Genomic DNA, 19,154 nt, shown 5'->3' with positions numbered 1-19,154 from the left:
GGACAGAACTCTACACTCACCATCGAAGAGTTTCATTCCAAACTTCATGAAGCCACCAACTTCCCTCTGAGGCCTTTCGTCATTCCCTTCCTGAAGGTAAATATAGTTCACAGGGTTGTCTGCACAGGTGTGTGTATGTTTATATGCAATATTTTTAGCTCTGCCCTGGATTCTATGACCTGCATGCTACATATACATTGCTGAATATCAGTTTTCTATGTCCCTAAGTTAGGGTTTCCCAAACTTCCCAAACTTGTATCATCCTGGTATCCAAACTAGGGATCGACCGATATGTTTTTTTTGGGGGCCGATGCCGATACCGATTTTTTTCACCCTTAGCCGATGGCCGATTTTGCTTGAGCCAATATTTGTGGCCGATACTGCTTTTGCTGCCTCAATTTTCATGAAAAAATGACCATGATGGCGGCATGGCGGTCTAGTGGTTAGCGCACAGACCTCACAGCTAGGAGACCAGGGTTCAATTCCACCCTCGGGCATTCCTTGTGTGGAGTTTGCATGTTATCCCCGTGCATACGTGGTTTTTCTCCGGGTACTCCGGTTTCCTCCCACATTCCAAAAACATGCTAGGTTAATTGGCCACTCCAAATTGTCCATAGGTATGAATGTGAGTGTGAATGGTTGTTTGTCTATATGTGCCCTGTGATTGGCTGGCCACCAGTCCAGGGTGTACCCCGCCTCTCGCCCGAAGACAGCTGGGATAGGCTCCAGCACCCCTCGCGACCGTCAACACTGAACACAGTAGGATTCAGCTTTCTTAAACACACATTTAAACGGCATTATCAACTTTAAAAGGAATAAATATTCAACCGTGTGCAAAACATTTCTGTTGTAGTTGAAAATTTTCTAGCATCGATGTGATGACTGGTCCTCAACAGCGTGACGCGCATCACCCCCCCCCCCCCCCCCCCCCGCCTGCACACACACAAACACATCACACTGACACAATTTAGTACGATATATAAAACATTTCTCTCATCATTAAAGTTGGTGTTGTGCACGATAAAGACCTCTCATAAGCAGACACGGCTGCTACAATTCCTTGTGTGTGTGTGTGTGTGTGTGTGTGCTCGGATTTGTTTCAACAGTGGGGGTGGGGTATCGCGACTACGTGTGTTGCGGGGTCCTCTGCTAGCTCTGGCTGGCCCTTTAAGGCTGGCCCTCTAAGGCTGGCCCTCTAAGACTGGCCCGTTATGGCCCTTTAAGGCTGGCCCATTAAGGCTGGCCCTCTAAGGCTGGCCCTCTAAGACTGGCCCGTTATGGCCCTTTAAGGCTGGCCCATTAAGGCTGGCCCTCTAAGGCTGGCCCGTTATGGCCCTTTAAGGCTGGCCCTTTAAGGCTGGCCCTTTATGGCCCTTTAAGGCTGGCCCCTTAAGGCTGGCCCCTTAAGGCTGGCCCTTTAAGGCTGGCCCCTTAAGGCTGGCCCTCTGAGGCTGGCCCTCTAAGGTTGGCCCTCTAAGCCTGGCCCTTTAAAGCTGGCCCTTTAAGGCTGGCCCTCTAAGGCTGGCCCTCTAAGGCTGGCCCTCTAAGGCTGGCCCTCTAAGGCTGGCCCTTCAAGGCTGGAGCTTTAAGGCTGGCCCATTAAGGCTGGACCTCTAAGGCTGACCCGTTATGGCCCTTTAAGGCTGGCCCTTTAAGGCTGGCCCGTTATGGCCCTTTAAGGCTGGCCCTTTAAGGCTGGCCCTTTATGGCCCATTAAGGCTGGCCCATTAAGGCTGGCCCCTTAAGGCTGGCCCCTTAAGGCTGGCCCCTTAAGGCTGGCCCTTTAAGGCTGGCCCCTTAAGGCTGGCCCCTTAAGGCTGGCCCTTTAAGGCTGGCCCATTAAGGCTGGCCCTCTAAGGCTGGCCCTCAAAGCCTGGCCCTTTAAGGCTGGCCCTTTAAGGCTGGCCCATTAAGGCTGGCCCATTAAGGCTGGCCCTTTAAGGCTGGCCCTTTAAGCTGACCCTTTTAACAGCTTTGTGTTGCCCCAGCGGCAGAGGATGCCTGACTGTATCGGCCGATACCGTTACAAGCAAAAAACGCAAATATCAGCCCGATATATCGGCCGGCCGATGTATCGGTCCATCCTTAATCCAAACTAATAAAAATAAAACAATATTCTAATAAAAAGTGTCATATTTGTTTGACAAGCTTTGCTTTGAGCTGATAGGGTAACCTATTCTTCTTTTACTATTTATATCAACAGAATGTAGACTATTCATTTGAATATCCGGGGGAAAAAAAGTGGGCTTTGTGTGTGTGTGTGCACAAGTGTCATACATCCCAGTGTGCGGTCATCTTCCACATGTGGGCCATTGGAGCAGAGTCTGTGTTTTATCAAGCAGACAGGTCTTAGAGAGCTATTTGACAGCACTTGTACACACGCACAATGCACACCTCAGCACATCAGAGAGAGACACATGGCAGAGGAATGTGTCGAGAGATCTGTCTTATCTCATTGAGTCTCTTCATCTATCACTCCTCTTTTTTTCACTGCCTTATCTGGCTTTAATTCACTCTCCACTGTACAGCTTTGAGTCCGGTTCTTTTCCTCTCAACACTTTTTTTTTTCCACCTCACATTAATGAATGCTTTTCATTTTTTCTCTACTGCAGGCAAACTTGCCCTTGCTGCAGAGGGAGTTGCTGCACTGTGCCAGACTGGCCAAGCAGACGCCAGCACAATACCTGGCCCAACACGAGCAGCTTCTCTTGGACGCCAACGCCAGCTCACCGCTGGATTCTTCGGAGATTATGATGGAGATGAATGAGCATGGAAAGAGAAGGACCCCTGACAGGTAGCAGCAATCTCTATATCAGTGTTTTTCAACCTTTTTTGAGGCACGGCGCGTTATTTACATTGGAAGCATCTTGTGGCACACCGCTAACCAAAAATGTTACAAAATGTCACCACGACCTCACACGTGCATCAATAAGTCTATCGGAGGAACAAGGTAGGTGTTGCCACACGGACCAATATTACATTGCTCTGCCAGTCTTTACACCACAGACACTCCACAGTAGCCACGTTTTTACATCACCACTTTTTCTCTTTCCGAATGACCTTTCGGGAAACAATGGTATCCATAGAAAGGAATATTCCAATCTCTTGTCTACATGCGCCGTGAAAATCAAACAGAATAGTCAATAGGGCATGCCCAGTAAAACGTAAACATCAACATCACGTGATACCGGCTTCTCCGAGTTTTTCTTTCACTTGTTGGAATAACTCCGTATTGCCAGTTTTTCGTCTGTCCAGTCTTGAAATTTAGTTTGAATCAAAAACAAACTTTGCTTAGTCCAGTGCCGATTTCTGGCCTCCATTTTTAAAAGTGAAGAACGTCTGGATCTGCGTGTTACGTCATATCTGAGCATGCGCTGAAAGAACGCACCCGGGATAAATTTAAACAGGAAAAGATCAAATTCAATCTTGCTAATATTTTATAATTAAACTCAGGACATGTTTTATATAGATACTATATATTTTCTTTTTTAATAAAACTGCACTTGTGAATAAAGTATAGAAGGGTTTAGATTCTGTTTCACAGATGGTGGTAATGCATATGAAAGCTTGCCAACCGCCAATAAACAACAGAAGAAGAAAAACACGATAAAGAAGAAGGCAGTCTGACAACTTTCCGTTTGAGCGGGTACAAGATACCTCAATCGGATTGGTTAAAGGAATATTCCATCCCTGTTCAATTCTTTCCGTTTGAGCAAATAAAGCAAATGCAATTGGAATATTTGGGTCCATGTATACTATTGACATAATATTTGCAAATGATGATTAATAAATGTTAATTATAAAAAGTGATATTGGATAATTCATCCAGTGGTTGAAAATCACTGCTCTATATGAATCTCAATATGAAGGAAATTGAAGGATTCCAGTGTCTATAAATCCGCAACACTGATGCCAGGCTGCCTCTCCCAGCTGTCTTCTAGCAAGGCATCAGTGAGAAAAAGAGAGAAACAACACTGTCCTATGGTGGCTTATTAAGAGCTGTTTTCACCTGGAACGCATTATTCGCTCTTAATTGAGTGTGAAGTGACTTTTACTCCCGACTCTTTGCTTTTTTTTTCTGCAAACTGCTCTCTTTCCACTGCATCTCACATCCCTGACTTGCTCAATCTCCTTCTCCGCTCTTTAACTGCACGACCTGCAGGCTCCCAGCAGCCGTCCATATGTCAGGGATGTGTCCAGATGGCGATGTGCTGACCGTAACACTGAACACATCCTCCGCAGGGTGAGGGGAGATTGGGGGGGGGGCTTTGGATGGGACTGTAATCCACACACCTCCGCCTCCCGACCTCTTGCCTTGTGCACAGCAGGCCAGGCTTGAGTGAAGTGTGTGTGTGTGTGGGGGGGGAGGGGCGGCATGTTCAGGCAGGGGCAAAGCTATCGCAGTGCCAGCTGTTCCTATGATTTGTCAGAGGCCAGATCCAAGGATGTGTATGCGCATTGGCGAAACGCTCAAAATACACACAGAGATAATAATGTACACTGATAGTAACGCGCATCTACAACATTTGTCCACGATGCATTCATTGGCCTTTGATCCCCCACATGATAAAGAGTGATTTCCATCTGAATGCCTGGCTAGTGCCATCCAGCTAAACAGATTAATATCAACACTCCCATTTAAACTGACCAGATGGCTGGAAAAACACAGCATCACACTCTCTCCCTCATGCACACACTCACTGAAAGAACTTCTACAGTGTCTCTAAACATCTGCCAAACAAACAGTGTTCAGTTCATATTGCCCCTTAAGCCGGGGGCTGGGCGGGAGGGAGAGGAATAGTTGCAATTTAAGAGCAGGCCGAGGGATATTCAGATTAAACGCTCGAGACGCAGGGTGTACGCTTGAACTTGGCTTTGTTTGATACATATGGCATGCAGCTGTGTGAGAGCTCCGGAGCGGCGCTGTCTCACTGTAACTGAACAACAAGCAGCTCTCCATGGGAATACACTGTTATGTGTGTGTGTGTGTGTGTTAAGTGCGTACGTCTCTACATGCACACCACCATGTGGGAGCTGTCGAATTTGTAGTTTTCACACAGTTCAGGTTTGCTCCAGCTTAAGCACACAAGCAGCTGCAATCACTGATAAATAAGATGGCTCGTGGCAATCTAAATTTGGGAGTTGGGAAAACTGATGAACTTGTACAATAAAGCCTGTCTTGTGCACAAGCAAATTCCTTACCAGCTTCAGTAAAATGTGTAATTCATTTATTTCTAAAATCACAAATACAGTTAATCTTCAAACAGCTAAAATAATGCATAAGGCTAAAAAATAACCAATTAGCTAAAAATGTCATCCAATACTTCTCTACAAGAGAGGAGAAATGTGATCTTCAGGGAAGAACTACATTTGAAACACTTCTATACTAGGACTATGTTAAAAAGCCATAGCATTTCAGTATGTGGAATCAAACTATGGAATGGATTGAGTAAGGACCTCAAACAATGCACAACGATGAGCCAATTCAAGAAACAATACAAGCAGTTGATGTTTGCTAAATACAAGGATGAAGAGTCTTGAACCAGTCATGATGTGCTATATATATCACTATATTGACACTTACTATGGTACCCATTATGGCATTGGATGCTCATATCACCGAGTACCGAAGTACGGCAAAAAAAAAACCCTAAACTGTATTATGGAAAGCAGGAAGTGAACAAATGTAACAGTTACTGATTGTAAAAGTACCAGATGGAGGGGTAGGATTTAATAAGCTTTGCTTCTTCCTACTCCTTTTGGACATGTGGAACTGTGAACTGATTATGTGATGCACTCAATTGTAATCTGAGGCATGTTCAAATGAAATAAAACCATTACCATTACCATTACCATTACTTCGATACATGACAAAAATATAACAAAAAAAAAAACAAAAATTTTTTTTTTAAACTTAAACTATATTAGGAAAGCAGGAAGTGAACAAATGTAACAGTTACTGATTGTAAAAGTACCAGATAGAGGGGTAGGATTTAATAAGCTTTGCTTCTTTCTACTCCTTTTGGACATGTGGAACTGTGAACTGATTATGTGATGCACTCAATTGTAATCTGATGCATGTTCAAATGAAATAAAACCATTACCATTACCATTACCATTACTTCGGTACATGACAAAAATATAATAAAAAAAACATTTTTTTTTAACTTAAACTATATTAGGAAAGCAGGAAGTGAACAAATGTAACAGTTACTGATTGTAAAAGTACCAGATAGAGGGGTAGGATTTAATAAGCTTTGCTTCTTCCTACTCCTTTTGGACATGTGGAACTGTGAACTGATTATGTGATGCATTCAATTGTAATCTGATGCATGTTCAAATGAAATTACCATTTATTTTTCCACTCTGTCCATCGACTATCTTAGGAAGGTGTACAAAGGACTTTGTTGGGCCATGTTTCTGCATTTGATAGACCTATTGTCACGATCGGGCTTCACCCCTTCGTGACAGCTTCCTTAGTTTTTGTATTTCCTCTCTGTTCTTCGTTCGTGCTCTTATTTTGTATTCACTTCCTCTGCTGCTCTGTCCTGCTTTCCGTTTCTTTCCATTTTCTCCCGCACCTGTTGTCAATCGGTGATTGCTATTTATTTCAGGTGCACGCTCCCTTCGTTGTCGGTTCATTGTCTTGTGTTTGCCATGCTAGTGTGCCATCCTGCTGCATAGCACAAATAAATATATCTTTACCTGCATTTGGGTCCTATTCTCTGCATCCTGGGGTTGAAGCACAAAGCTCACAAGCCGGACCATGACGCCTATTAGCATACTGGATGTGAAGGAGACAGATCCATTTTATGAGGACATCTTTGGTCACGTGTTGAACGTAGTTCAAGTTCAAGAACATAGCTCGGCAAATATTATCAGACTTTGCAATGCGGTTACATATTGGCAGCAAACAAATACAGAAATCTGTTTTGTTGTCAGCAATAATACACCATTCATTCCACACTTCATTGCTACAGCTGTAAAAACACTGACGGCTTTGGTGTAGGGACACTTTGGTGTTTCTCTAACACTGAAGTGTTTTCAATAATGCACCGTAATTAATCTATATTCCCAAGTCACACTTTGTAACAATATAAAACACTCGATTTCACACCTTTATGTTTTGAGTTTTTATGTTTATTTTTATTCTTCTGTCCACTCTCCCAGGACCAAAGACTCCTCAGAGAGAGATGGCTTGCACCCCGAGCACCTGGCAAAAAGACCTTGCACCATAAGTCCCAGCCAGCGCTTCAGTCCCAGCACGGGACTCTCTGCTCACCCGCCTCCCAACGGCCTCTCCACGCACCCTCCCAACGGCCTTCCCCACCCACCAAACCATCAAATGGCTCCTCAGCATTACCGCTTGGAGGACATGGCGCTGGCACACCAATACAGAGACGCTTACAGGCATAATGAACATCGAGACGGCCGAGACAGACATCGACAGACAGGTAGAACATAATTCAGTATTCATATGAAACACCGCAGATTCCTATATATTATGTTGAAATAGTGAAGGTGCATACAAAAGTGGGGTGTCCGTCACAAACAAAGACCAGTTGTCAGTCCACTGTGTTAATCCTGTGTTGCTATATAAAGCCCACAGCCTAACATACCCACGGGCTACAACTGTGGCAACCATATATGCCTTCCTTCTGTTCACCCCAAAAAGAAAGGGATGCATTCTTAGCCAAACTGATGGCAATCCAATGGCAAGAATGCTGAATTGCAAAAATGTAAGGATTCACTGCATATGCGCTTTATATGACCTGTGTTTGTGTTACAGCAGTGCATGGAGCCCGCCAAGAGGAAGTGATTGACCACCGTCTAACAGATCGAGAGTGGGCAGAAGAATGGAAGCACCTTGATAATGTAGGTACCGGCATGATTGACATTTTTAATATCGGTTATTGTTGTGCGATACCATCGATGTCCTTTTTTATCACATACAGTAAACCTCGGACATATCGGATTCAATTGTCCCCACTGGTTTTGTCCGATATAAGCGAAATCCGTTATATGCGTATACCGGAAAATGGAAAATGTCCGTTTTGACACTCCCGGCGAAAGACAAATAGGGAAAATAGCAAACAGAATATTAGAAATGGAACGTTTTATCACCATTAATGAGGAGGACACTCTTGAAATGGTCGAAAAAACAAGTCGGAAAACCAAGGGCGACTGCAACTGCAAGAACGAACGAAGACTGGTAGAAAGTATTCCCCCGCCTGAGTTAGACAAGTACGTGTCTATGTTTATAGACTGTGATCGCTAACAAGCTTTTATTACACAACAATACTGGCTACTGTCGGCCGTAACCACGCCGTTGCAACCACCGCCAGCAACAACAGTCAGACACTCAAGAGCACAACATGTCAACATGAACACGTCAGGGTCGCTACATTATTTTATCAATCAGAAAAGAAAATGGGGATGAATACGAGTCTGATTCTCTCAAATCAAAATTCAACTCTCTGGCACGTTACATGATGGAAAAACCAAAGTACGTGATAATAAGCTCATGATTAAATAGTATGTAGGCTGATACTGACACTTGGGGGCATGATACCTGGCGTGATACCAGACAAACCATGTGATAACCTCTCATGATCCCACACTGAGTAGAATCCAGCCATTCCGACACCGGTTCGGTTTACGATTAGCCATTCTTTCAACAGACTTGGGTTTTAGCGCTTACCCATTATGCATTTACCCAGGCGGAAGAAAAAGTAATTCCTAGCAACCACATATAATTTAGACAAGATGTCAATAATTAACTCAGTGTATTCATGTTCATGTTATACATTACCACAAATCACTGAAGTATTAAAGGGTTTAAAGATCAATATGTCAGTATCGATCCGCATATGACTATTGCCAATGTCATTCATATGCATTGAGTGTGCTGACACCCAACTTCATGAAGGCATTAGAACACACCAGACACACATACAGTACACACTCATGCAGACAAATATGGCCCCAGAAGGAGATCGGGACCCAACAGAGAGCAGCTCCAGCTGGGCCGAGCAGCTGAGACAAGAGCTGCAGTCATGGAGAGAACCGGCCAGGCCTGGACCCCTGCCAAATTAGAAACACTTCACTGAAATAAATATAGCTTACTGAGAGGGGATGGAATGGCGGAGAGTGAGGAATGAAGGCAGAGCGAGGGAACAACGGAGAAGAAATTTGAATGCGAATAATGGGAAGGCTTGAATGGCGACCATGCTAAGCACATTTAGCAGTGCAGACAACGCCGGGAAGTTTGGATGAAAGTACATTGTAAAAATCTTGTGGCACACCGCTAACCAAAAATGTTACAAAATGTCACCACGACCTCACACGTGCATCAATAAGTCTATCAGAGGAACAAGGTAGGTGTTGCCACACGGACCAATATTACATTGCTCTGCCAGTCTTTACACCACAGACACTCCACAGTAGCCACGTTTTTACATCACCACTTTTTCTCTTTCCGAATGACCTTTCGGGAAACAATGGTATCCATAGAAAGGAATATTCCAATCTCTTGTCTACATGCGCCGTGAAAATCAACCAGAATAGTCAATAGGGCATGCCCAGTAAAACGTAAACATCAACATCACGTGATACCGGCTTCCCCGAGTTTTTCTTTCACTTGTTGGAATAACTCCGTATTGCCAGTTTTTCGTCTGTCCAGTCTTGAAATTTAGTTTGAATCAAAAACAAACTTTGCTTAGTCCAGTGCCGATTGCTGGCCTCCATTTTTAAAAGTGAAGAACGTCTGGATCTGCGTGTTACGTTGTATAGAAGACGTATAGAAGGGTTTAGATCAGGGGTCTCAAACTCAATTTACTTGGGGGCCACTGGAGCTAGGGTCTGGGTGAGGCTGGGCCGCATCAGGTAAAAAAAAAAAAAAAAAAATATATATATATATATATATATATATAAAACAGAAAAAATATATAGTAAAAATATTAATAATTATTTGTTATATTAAATATTAATAAATATATATATATAATATAATAGTCTTCAATGCTTCTGCTATACCCTCCACTTTTTCAGTGCTTTGGTTCTTTGGAAAAGCTCTGATAAAACATTAAATTATTATAAATTAGTATAAATTAATTAATTTTATTTATTATAAAATTATTAAATAAATGTTTAATGTTAATTTTTATTTTTAGATACAAAATAAGATGGAAAAATAAATTAGCAAATCAAAAAACAAATTAAACAAATTAACAAATTCATTTTTATTTATTATTAAATTATTAAATAAATGTTCAATGTTAATTTTTATTTTTTTGACACAAAATGAGATGAAAAGTAAATAAGCAAATCAAAAAACAAATGAAACAAAATTAACAAATTAATTTTTATTTATTATTAAATTATTAAATAAACGTTTCGTGTTAATTTTTATTTTTCAACACAAAATAAGATGGAAAAATAAACAAGCAAATCAAAAAACAAATTAAAGAAATTAAACTTTCATATAAACCAAATTCAATAAACCAAATGCAATTGGAATATTTGGGTCCATGTATACTATTGACATAATGGCTATTGACATAATATTTGCAAATGATGATTAATAAATGTTCATTATAAAAAGTGATATTGGATAATTCCTCACGGCACACCTGACCGTTTTTCAAGGTACACTAGTGTACCGCGGCACAGTGGTTAAAAATCACTGCTATAGTGTAAATATTGCCCAGGAAAGGTGCTGGAAGTGAAAATGGACCAAAATATTCCCATTTGCGGAAGCATATTTTTGGACATTGAGTGCAATCCAGATATCAGAGCTCTTATGTTCATCCACAACAAACTCATTCAAACATGCCTTTATGAATCTTGCTTCATTCGCATATGCTAAAATATTGCCGTTTTATTGTGCCCGTCAGCTCTTAAACTGTATCATGGACATGGTGGAGAAGACGCGTCGCTCTCTGACTGTGCTGCGACGCTGCCAGGAGGCCGATCGAGAGGAGATGAACCATTGGATACGACGCTACAGTGACGTTGAGGAGATGAAAAAAGGTGGGAGCAACGGACAGCACTGCCTTCCTCCTCCTCTTCCTCCTACTCCTCACCACAACTCCTCCTCCAACACAGCTAGCAGCAGTGAGACTCTGTCCAAAGGAGCTTCCTCTGCTGCTGAAAGGCAGACAGGCAGACAGACAGGTAGACAAACACACACAGAATAATACTCATAGCGAGGTAGGGCCCATTTGAAGATGCTGGGAATGAATTCACATTAAGCATAGGAAGAGTGAGGTAGCCCTGGCTGCTGTGTTATATTTTACTTATGTATTATTTCAAGACAAATGTATTAGAAACTAAAGGGTTTAGCCCGATGGAAACTTTAGTGGGGATTTGATTAGATTTATTTGAATAATGTGTTTGTACGCACATTATGACATTATTGATTAGGTCAATGTGTGTGTTTCAGAGATCCATAGAGACTTCTTACATAGACCTCCATCGGGATACCTGCCAGAAGAAATCTGGAGAAAAGCTGGTAAGCACCAATAAGCATTGGTACTGATTTTTCCCAACTAAATTGCTTGCATTCACACAAAAACACTGTATCAGTATCACAGCCACCAAAGCCTCATTTCCACCAAGTTGTACAGAGAACATACTAGCTCATTCATTCATTCATTTTCTACCGCTCACCCTGGACTGGTCGCTAGCCAATCACAGGGCACATATAGACAAACAACCATTCACACTCACATTCATACCTATGGACAATTTGGAGTCGGCAATTAACCTAGCATGTTTTTGGAATGTGGGAGGAAACATGCAAACTCCATACAGAGATGGCCGAGGGTGGAACATACTAACTCCTTATTTCTAAAATCACAAATACTTCAACTTGCTGATATAGTTCATCTTCAAACTAAAGCTAAAATAATGCATAAGGCATAAATGTCATCCAATAAATAAAATATGATCTCAGGGAAGAACTACATTTAAAACACTTCTATGCTAGGACTACGTTAAAAAGCCATAGCATTTCAGTATGTGGAATCAAACTATGGAATGGATTGAGTAAGGACCTCAAACAATGCACAACGATGAGCCAATTCAAGAAACAATACAAGCAGTTGATGTTTGCTAAATACAAGGATGAAGAGTCTTGAACCAGTCATGATGTGCTATATATATCACTATATTGACACTTACTATGGTACCCATTATGGCATTGGATGCTCATATCACCGAGTACTTTGGTACGGGACAAAAAATAAAAAAAATTTAAAAATGTTTAAAAACACCCCAAAAATTATTAAAAATTAATAAAATAAATTAATAAATAAAATAAATTTGCTAAATACAAGGATGAAGAGTCTTGAACCAGTCATGATGTGCTATATATATCACTATATTGACACTTACTATGGTACCCATTATGGCATTGGATGCTCATATCACCTTGTACTTCGGTACGAGGTACATTATTAAAAAAAAAAAAAACTGTATTATGGAAAGCAGGAAGTGAACAAATGTAACAGTTACTGACTGTAAAAGTACGGAGGGTATGGAGGGGTAGGATTTAATAAGCTTTGCTTTTTCCTACTCCTTTTGGACATGTGGAACTGTGAACTGATTACGTGATGCATTCAATTGTAATCTGATGCATGTTCAAATGAAATAAAACCATTACCATTGTACAATTTCACTGTCATTTAGCCATAGTCATGGGGAAAAAAAAACACTGTCAAATGTCCTCCATCACATCTACACATCTAAAACTCATTTTTGATCACTCCAAACTGTACCATGGCGAGATGAATTGAACAGTACCGCTTGGTGGGAATGTGGCCTATACAGAACAGAGACCTTCCAGTTATATAAGTCCATGAAGCTGAGGGAGATTGGAAGCCCGCTTTTTGTTCAAATGCCTTCCACCTGTCACCACTATGAAAGGCCACTGCAGTTAAGATGCAGTGAAAATGCAGTCACCAGCAGCACAGTTTGAAGCAACTCAGCAAATTCTACCTATTGTCCAAAGAAACACTAGTGTTTATTAATTTCATTCACAATGTGACTACATATAAATAAATTACAGATACTTGACTAGCCTGAAATAATCTCAGTTTGGAGTCAAATGGATGCACTTTTTTTTTTCTCCTTACTGTTCAATAAAGCCCATCCCAGAAGTCATCTGGGTCTAACCTTTCCCCGCCCATGTCAAAAGTTATCCTCCAGATCCAGTATAAAGACCTTTGTAGAGAAAAGATGCTGCTGCTGTTAAAATAAAACACAGTACTGCATTTTCACCGGCATAAAAAAAAAAAAATCTCTTTTAACTGCAGTTGTTTTTCATACAGGTACTACAAGCATCCCGCTCTCCCCAGCACTAAAGCACCTACAAAACAAGCAGGGTGAGTAACATATCTCACTCACAACATCTTACCCTTGAGTGTGTGTTGTGTGCAGCCAGGTAGTCTGCCCCCGTGCCTTTTCATTAAAACCAGACACGTGCTATTTTCTCTGATCGAGTTCAGCTTGAGAGAAGATTGCGGTGATTTGTGAGGAGGAGGGGGGGTTGGGATCTGGTCTGTGAAAAGACTTTGTAAATCTCTACGGAATCATAACGTTAATATTTCTGCTCCTGTGTTTTTCATTAAGTGCTAATTGCCCCAGCATCTGCTATGCCGTCTTCTTGATAAGAATTAATTACATTTGTAAACTTATCTTGGTAGTGCATGCATTAGGCTTGATGGTTGAGTCCGGGATAATACAGATCGGGTTTGAGTGGAAAGAATAAAGAGGGAAGTGAAAAAAAAATGAAAATGGGGGAGAAATTGAGATATGTAGGTTTCTATGTAGGTTAAGGTTGACATGAAGGCAGGGCTCTACATTAAAAACAAAAATGACTTGCCCATGGGGAATCCTTAAGGTGAGAACTACTTGCCCGAATATGCTGATAATTCATCAGATAATAGTACTGATATATTGTATTTGGAGGAATGTCTGAAACGTATGTTAACATGGCATGCCATACTACCTTACACATGGTAGTCGTAGTAAGCAGTGATATTTATAAGTTGTACACTACAATGAAACATTATTGAATAGACACATTTGTGTACTAGTAAAGTGTTTTTAATCCAGAAAAAAAAATGCTGAATGGTCAAACAATAATTTGTGAAGCAAAGGTGAGAAAAATACACACAGAAATGAAAGCGCTAGATTTTGTAGCTTATGCAAAATCAGCACTTGGTATTGGATCTAATCGGTGGTGTTTCATTGTGACCACTTCAAATTGTCACAGCAATGTGATTCACTCACCTGTGCCATCATTTGATTTGCTGCCGCTAATAAAATACTTGTTTAGGCGGCATTGTTTCATCACTTTTTGCTGTTTTCCTTTACTTTTTAGTAATCAGAAAAAAAGGAATAGTAGTAGTAAGACTATGTGAAGCAACTACTCACATATTAATGTTAATTATTTTCCACAATAATGGTAACAAAAACATATTTTTTAACAAGAAATAATTTATTTATGTGCTCACATATTTGAAAGTCAGAGGGAACACCTTTCTGTGATTTTTTTGAAAAAAGTCCTTTGTTTGTCCAAAGCTGCCTTTAACAAACGGGCCTTTTCCGTCCTTAATGCGCTGCCGGGTGGGTAGCTCGCATTGACGCTTTCGTGACAAGTTTTAAAGTGTCGCTTTGGTATTACAACAGTCGCAAATAATTTTTCTTCAAAATACGTAAAGAAAAATTCTTCCTCCCAATCACTATAGAAAATGTAAGTCCTTTTTCGCTTTTCTGCCATGTTTTGGGGGGCTTAACTGCACAAGTAAGCTAACTCGTCATCATCGCTGCACTATATCAGAAAATCGGTGAGCGGACGCGTGCGCACACATGAACTTTGACTTGAGGTAAGAGTTTGTTATAAAATATTTTTGTTTTAATTTTTGATGTTATAAGACAATAAAAAAAAAATACATTAATGTAAGCAATTCTGATTCAACATTTAAAGCACAAAATAACAATAATAATTTGTGACCGATGCTATTTTTAGAAGATTTTAGATGGTCCACGTGGGCGCATGGGCGCAGTGTTGGTGACCCCTGAATTAGACGATGTTGGCAGGGACGCCATGATAGATGTTTTCCTAGTCAAACGATCGCTGATTGCTGACGGGTGTGGGGAAAATGTAGACTGTGGATTACGTATCGCGGTCTAAATAAACGATTCTGATTGGTCCATTTCAAGATTTGCAAGGATTGGTTTGCAAATTACCACCGGAATTACACAGTCCGTGTTTTACCAACACCCAACAAGAACCGCTTTAAAAAAACTCTTGGCAGTATGGCATGCCAAAGTGCACTTTCCCGACGGGAATATCACTGATTGGATTTACTTGCCCGAATTTCGGTACATCGTTATTGTCGAGCCCTGCAAGGATGCATTCAGACACAACAAATGCATGGCAATGTTTATGTAATGGAGAAGTAGTTCCCTGACAGGATAAACAGTTAAACCCTCTATTATGTGTGGCTCGGATACACCTGACGAGCACATTTGTGTGTTGGTGTGTGCAGGATGCAGAATGTAAATATAATATTTAAAAGGCTTTTAATATCTGCAAATATATTCCATAATGGAAGATATGAATCTCTTCTTCTTGTAATTACAGTCGCGTATACTCGATTTGCATATTAATCAATAAGTGTGCATTTGGCAACCCATTTCAATGCATTTCCATATTCAAAGTGTAGAAAGCTTTATAAAAAGCCTTATGGAAATTCAGGCTCTATATTTCTAGGGTAATATCAAGCTAATAATTAAAGATGTAGAAATGTAACAGCGATGAAGGATGGTTGCTATTTCAGACCGGGATTCTTAATAGTGGATATTCCGGGGAATGTGTCTGTGTGATTTAATAATTAACATCCTAGTTCATCCAAAATGTGTTGAGGTCAGGATTCTTTGTGGGCAAATCAGTTTTTTTCTACAACCTCAGCACCAGATTGATTAAAAGATTGGAATCTCGTAATGCTTGTCTTCCTATATTGTACCGGCTTGCTAGTAAAAAAAAAAAAAGCAACACATCCTCAACACATTGGAGTTTACTGAGGTTGCTTAGTGGCTGAGGATTTGTTCCTGAACCATCCAGATGACAAGGACAATCACACAGAAAAAGGGAATCCCATGATGGTGGATGAACCAACCAAGCTGGTGACAAAACTTTGCAGGCATCTGCTGTTCTCCACTCTGTCCAGATTGCCTTGGAATTCATCACTGAAGTCTGGCCGCTTCCCATTTCTGGCATAAACTTTTAAATCTTGGATGGCGTACATCTGTTAGCCAAGATACAACAAAAAAGCAGCTTAAAGAGTTTCAATAAATGATGACGGATCAGGCTTTTTCTCGCTCTCTCTCTCCTTCTCAGAAGAAGCCGTGAATGAAGTGAAGCGACAGGCGATGTCGGAGCTCCAGAAGGCTGTGTCAGATGCTGAGAGGAAAGCTCATGAGATGATTTCAGCAGAACGATCGAAAATGGAGAGGGCTCTGGCTGAGGCCAAGAGACAAGCCTCTGAGGATGCACTAACTGTCATCAACCAGCAGGAGGACTCCAGTGAAGTGAGTATCACAGACGACCGCACCTTCAGCTTTGCTGCATTCAAGAACACTACGACATGCACGTCGATTAAAAGATGCAGAATTATAATAGATATCATATTTATGAGTACGGCGGCACGGCGGTCGAGTGGTTAGCGCGGGGGTTCAATTCAATTCATTCATTCATTCATTTTCTACCACTTTTTCCTCACGAGGGTCGCGGGGGTGCTGGAGCCTATCCCAGCTGTCTTCGGGCGAGAGGCGGGGTACACCCTGGACTGGTGGCCAGCCAATCACAGGGCACATATAGACAAACAACCATTCACACTCACATTCATACCTAATCAGTCACCAATTAACCTAGCATGTTTTTGGAATGTGGGAGGAAACCGGAGTACCCGGAGAAAACCCACGCATGCACGGGGAGAACATGTAAACTCCACACAGAGAGGGTGAAGGGTGGAATTGAACCCTGGTCTCCTAGCTGTGAGGTCTACGCGCTAACCACTCGACCGCCGTGCCGCCCTACATATTTAAATATTATTTGTAAATGCTTTGTGCCATGGTACACCGTTCCAATTTTTCCCCTGCCAGCATCAGCTTCCATAATTGCGTACGTTTCTGAATGGTTCATGCTACATGCAGCTGACAGCTCTTGGCACTCGGATACTTGCACCGTGCACCATGTTGCCGTCATCATTGTCGAAACAGTCCAGTTGTTTGTGTAATAAAGTCAGACAGACCCAGATGGTCGGAGCAGGGTGCCAGACTGAGGCCATTCCAGAGCAGATGACCACCACCTGCTGGTGACTCAAACCAGACTTAAAAATGGATTCACCGTGTAAAGAGGTTTAGGAGGAATGCCGTAAATCAAGTGACAAACAAATATAACCAAGAGACTTATTTTTATCAACTTGTGTGTCTTCCCACTGTCTCACCAGAGCTGCTGGAACTGTGGGAGAAAAGCCAGCGAAACGTGCAGTGGGTGCAACACAGCTCGCTACTGCGGCTCGTTCTGCCAACACAAAGACTGGGAGAGGCACCACCATGTCTGCGGTCAAGGCCTGCAGGGGATGCCAGGAGGCACTCCTTCCTCATCCTCGGCATTATCCAGCGCACCCCCGACCCACTCAGAGAGCACCCCGCCGGGTCCGTTGTCGCTTGCGGGCCAGAGCGGTATTCCAAGCGGGGCAGCCGGTGGTACTGGGAGCATGTCGGCGAGCCCAAAGGAGAGCAGTTCCAGCAGTGCCTCGCGCTCAACCACTCCAGCTACGCCCGCCCTATTGGATGCTACGTCTCGCTGACGTCTGACCTTTGACCCGTACCTGTGCTCTAATGCGACAGCGGCCACCGTTCCACACAAAACCAAACTGAGGAATCTTCATTGCACATTTGCCCCTTTTTCCCCATTCCCACATTGCAGTTCCAGTTCAGTCATTTTTTATCCATATGATTTTTTTAATGGTTACTCTCCCCTAAACGATACACACGGTGACATTCTGTGTAGAAGTCCAACTGTTGAAAAGCACACAGATAAGTGACGTGTTTGCGGAGAACTTACTCGCATACTTGACAAAGATGAAGCACGGTCAATTAAGATAAGAGCCGCGGTTAACGGAGAAGACAAGACCAATTAGCACTTCAATTTCCTTTTCATTTACCACCAATGATAACAGTAGCCAGACCTGTTATGTGCACTGCCATGCTGTTTTTTTTTTCTCCAGTGTCCATATGCTAACAAGCTACGTTACGATAATTCACTTTTTATTCAAATAATATGAGCAAAGGGGAAAAAAAATGATGCAATTTACTCCTTAGTATTTATTAAACATTTCTTTTTTTTGGCTTTAAAGGAAAACAAAGACAAGTCCAAATATTCTAAATAACAATGTGATGATTCTTACATCGTGAAATTAAGTTTTAAACTGCTAACTACCTTGCTAGCGAGCCAAGAAAAATCTACACCGGACTCACCTCTCTGAACCATTGTGAACCCAAATGAATTCAAATATAAAAAAAAAAAACAACACGATCCAAAACCTTTGTATTACACTGCCAAAGTGAGTAAGTGATAAGGAGAAGCACTCATAACCAAACGCAAAGCAACATCACCTCCTCAGAAGATAAGGCAAGCCGTGAGAGGAAAAAAAAAAAAAAAGACTTCAGCAATTCTTCAGCGATGGCCCAGACTAGTGAAGATATGGACAATGTTGTGAAGGACTTGGGTAAAATGGACCGAGGCCTCACTAAAATTTGAGATTTGTGTCAGAGTGGGAACGGAAAAAAAGCTACACAGACTCAACAGAGACTAAAATTACAAACACATTTCAATGTAGCTACCAAATCTTCAAACTTTCTTGGAGCAACCGCATCCATCAGGAACATATGAGAGCGTTGTTTTGGGTTTTTTTTTAGGCTCCAAATGTTTAGGTGATTTACATTCACACACATTTTCCAAAGCACGATGAACAGATGATGGAGCCAAAAGAAGGACGGTGTCAGACTCTCCTCTCTTTCTACCTCCCTTCAACCCCCACACCCCTTTTCTTCTACGTTCTTGCCTGACCACTTGACTC

At 41.8% G+C, this 19,154-nt stretch overlaps 1 protein-coding gene across 7 annotated transcripts in view; it reads left to right on the top strand.

Annotated features, from left to right (window-relative positions):
* Window positions 1–19,007, top strand: part of cbfa2t3 (CBFA2/RUNX1 partner transcriptional co-repressor 3) — a 47,743-nt gene extending 28,736 nt beyond the window's left edge. Inside the window, exons 4-13 of one of the 7 annotated variants that reach the window (XM_078795591.1) lie at window positions 7–96; window positions 2,613–2,794; window positions 7,171–7,454; window positions 7,790–7,875; window positions 10,896–11,031; window positions 11,107–11,175; window positions 11,444–11,512; window positions 13,332–13,385; window positions 16,409–16,599; window positions 17,520–19,007. In XM_078795591.1, the coding sequence (XP_078651717.1) occupies window positions 7–96; window positions 2,613–2,794; window positions 7,171–7,454; window positions 7,790–7,875; window positions 10,896–11,031; window positions 11,107–11,175; window positions 11,444–11,512; window positions 13,332–13,385; window positions 16,409–16,599; window positions 17,520–17,882 (1,524 nt within the window). In that variant the 3' untranslated portion in view covers window positions 17,883–19,007. Of the gene's footprint in view, window positions 1–6; window positions 97–2,612; window positions 2,795–7,170; window positions 7,455–7,789; window positions 7,876–10,895; window positions 11,176–11,443; window positions 11,513–13,331; window positions 13,386–16,408; window positions 16,600–17,519 lie in introns of all 7 variants that reach the window. The other 6 variants (XM_078795589.1, XM_058088348.2, XM_078795592.1 and 3 more) reach the window with 6 other exon arrangements.
* Window positions 19,008–19,154: the final 147 nt, after the last annotated feature.

This window comes from Doryrhamphus excisus, linkage group LG13 (genome assembly GCF_037039965.1).
Source record: "Doryrhamphus excisus strain RoL-2023G ecotype Guam linkage group LG13, RoL_Dexc_Guam_v1.1, whole genome shotgun sequence".
Classification (NCBI taxonomy): Eukaryota; Metazoa; Chordata; class Actinopteri; order Syngnathiformes; family Syngnathidae; genus Doryrhamphus; species Doryrhamphus excisus.
The sequence above is the reverse complement of the archived record's forward strand: the minus strand, read 5'-3'. Positions and strand labels throughout refer to the sequence as shown.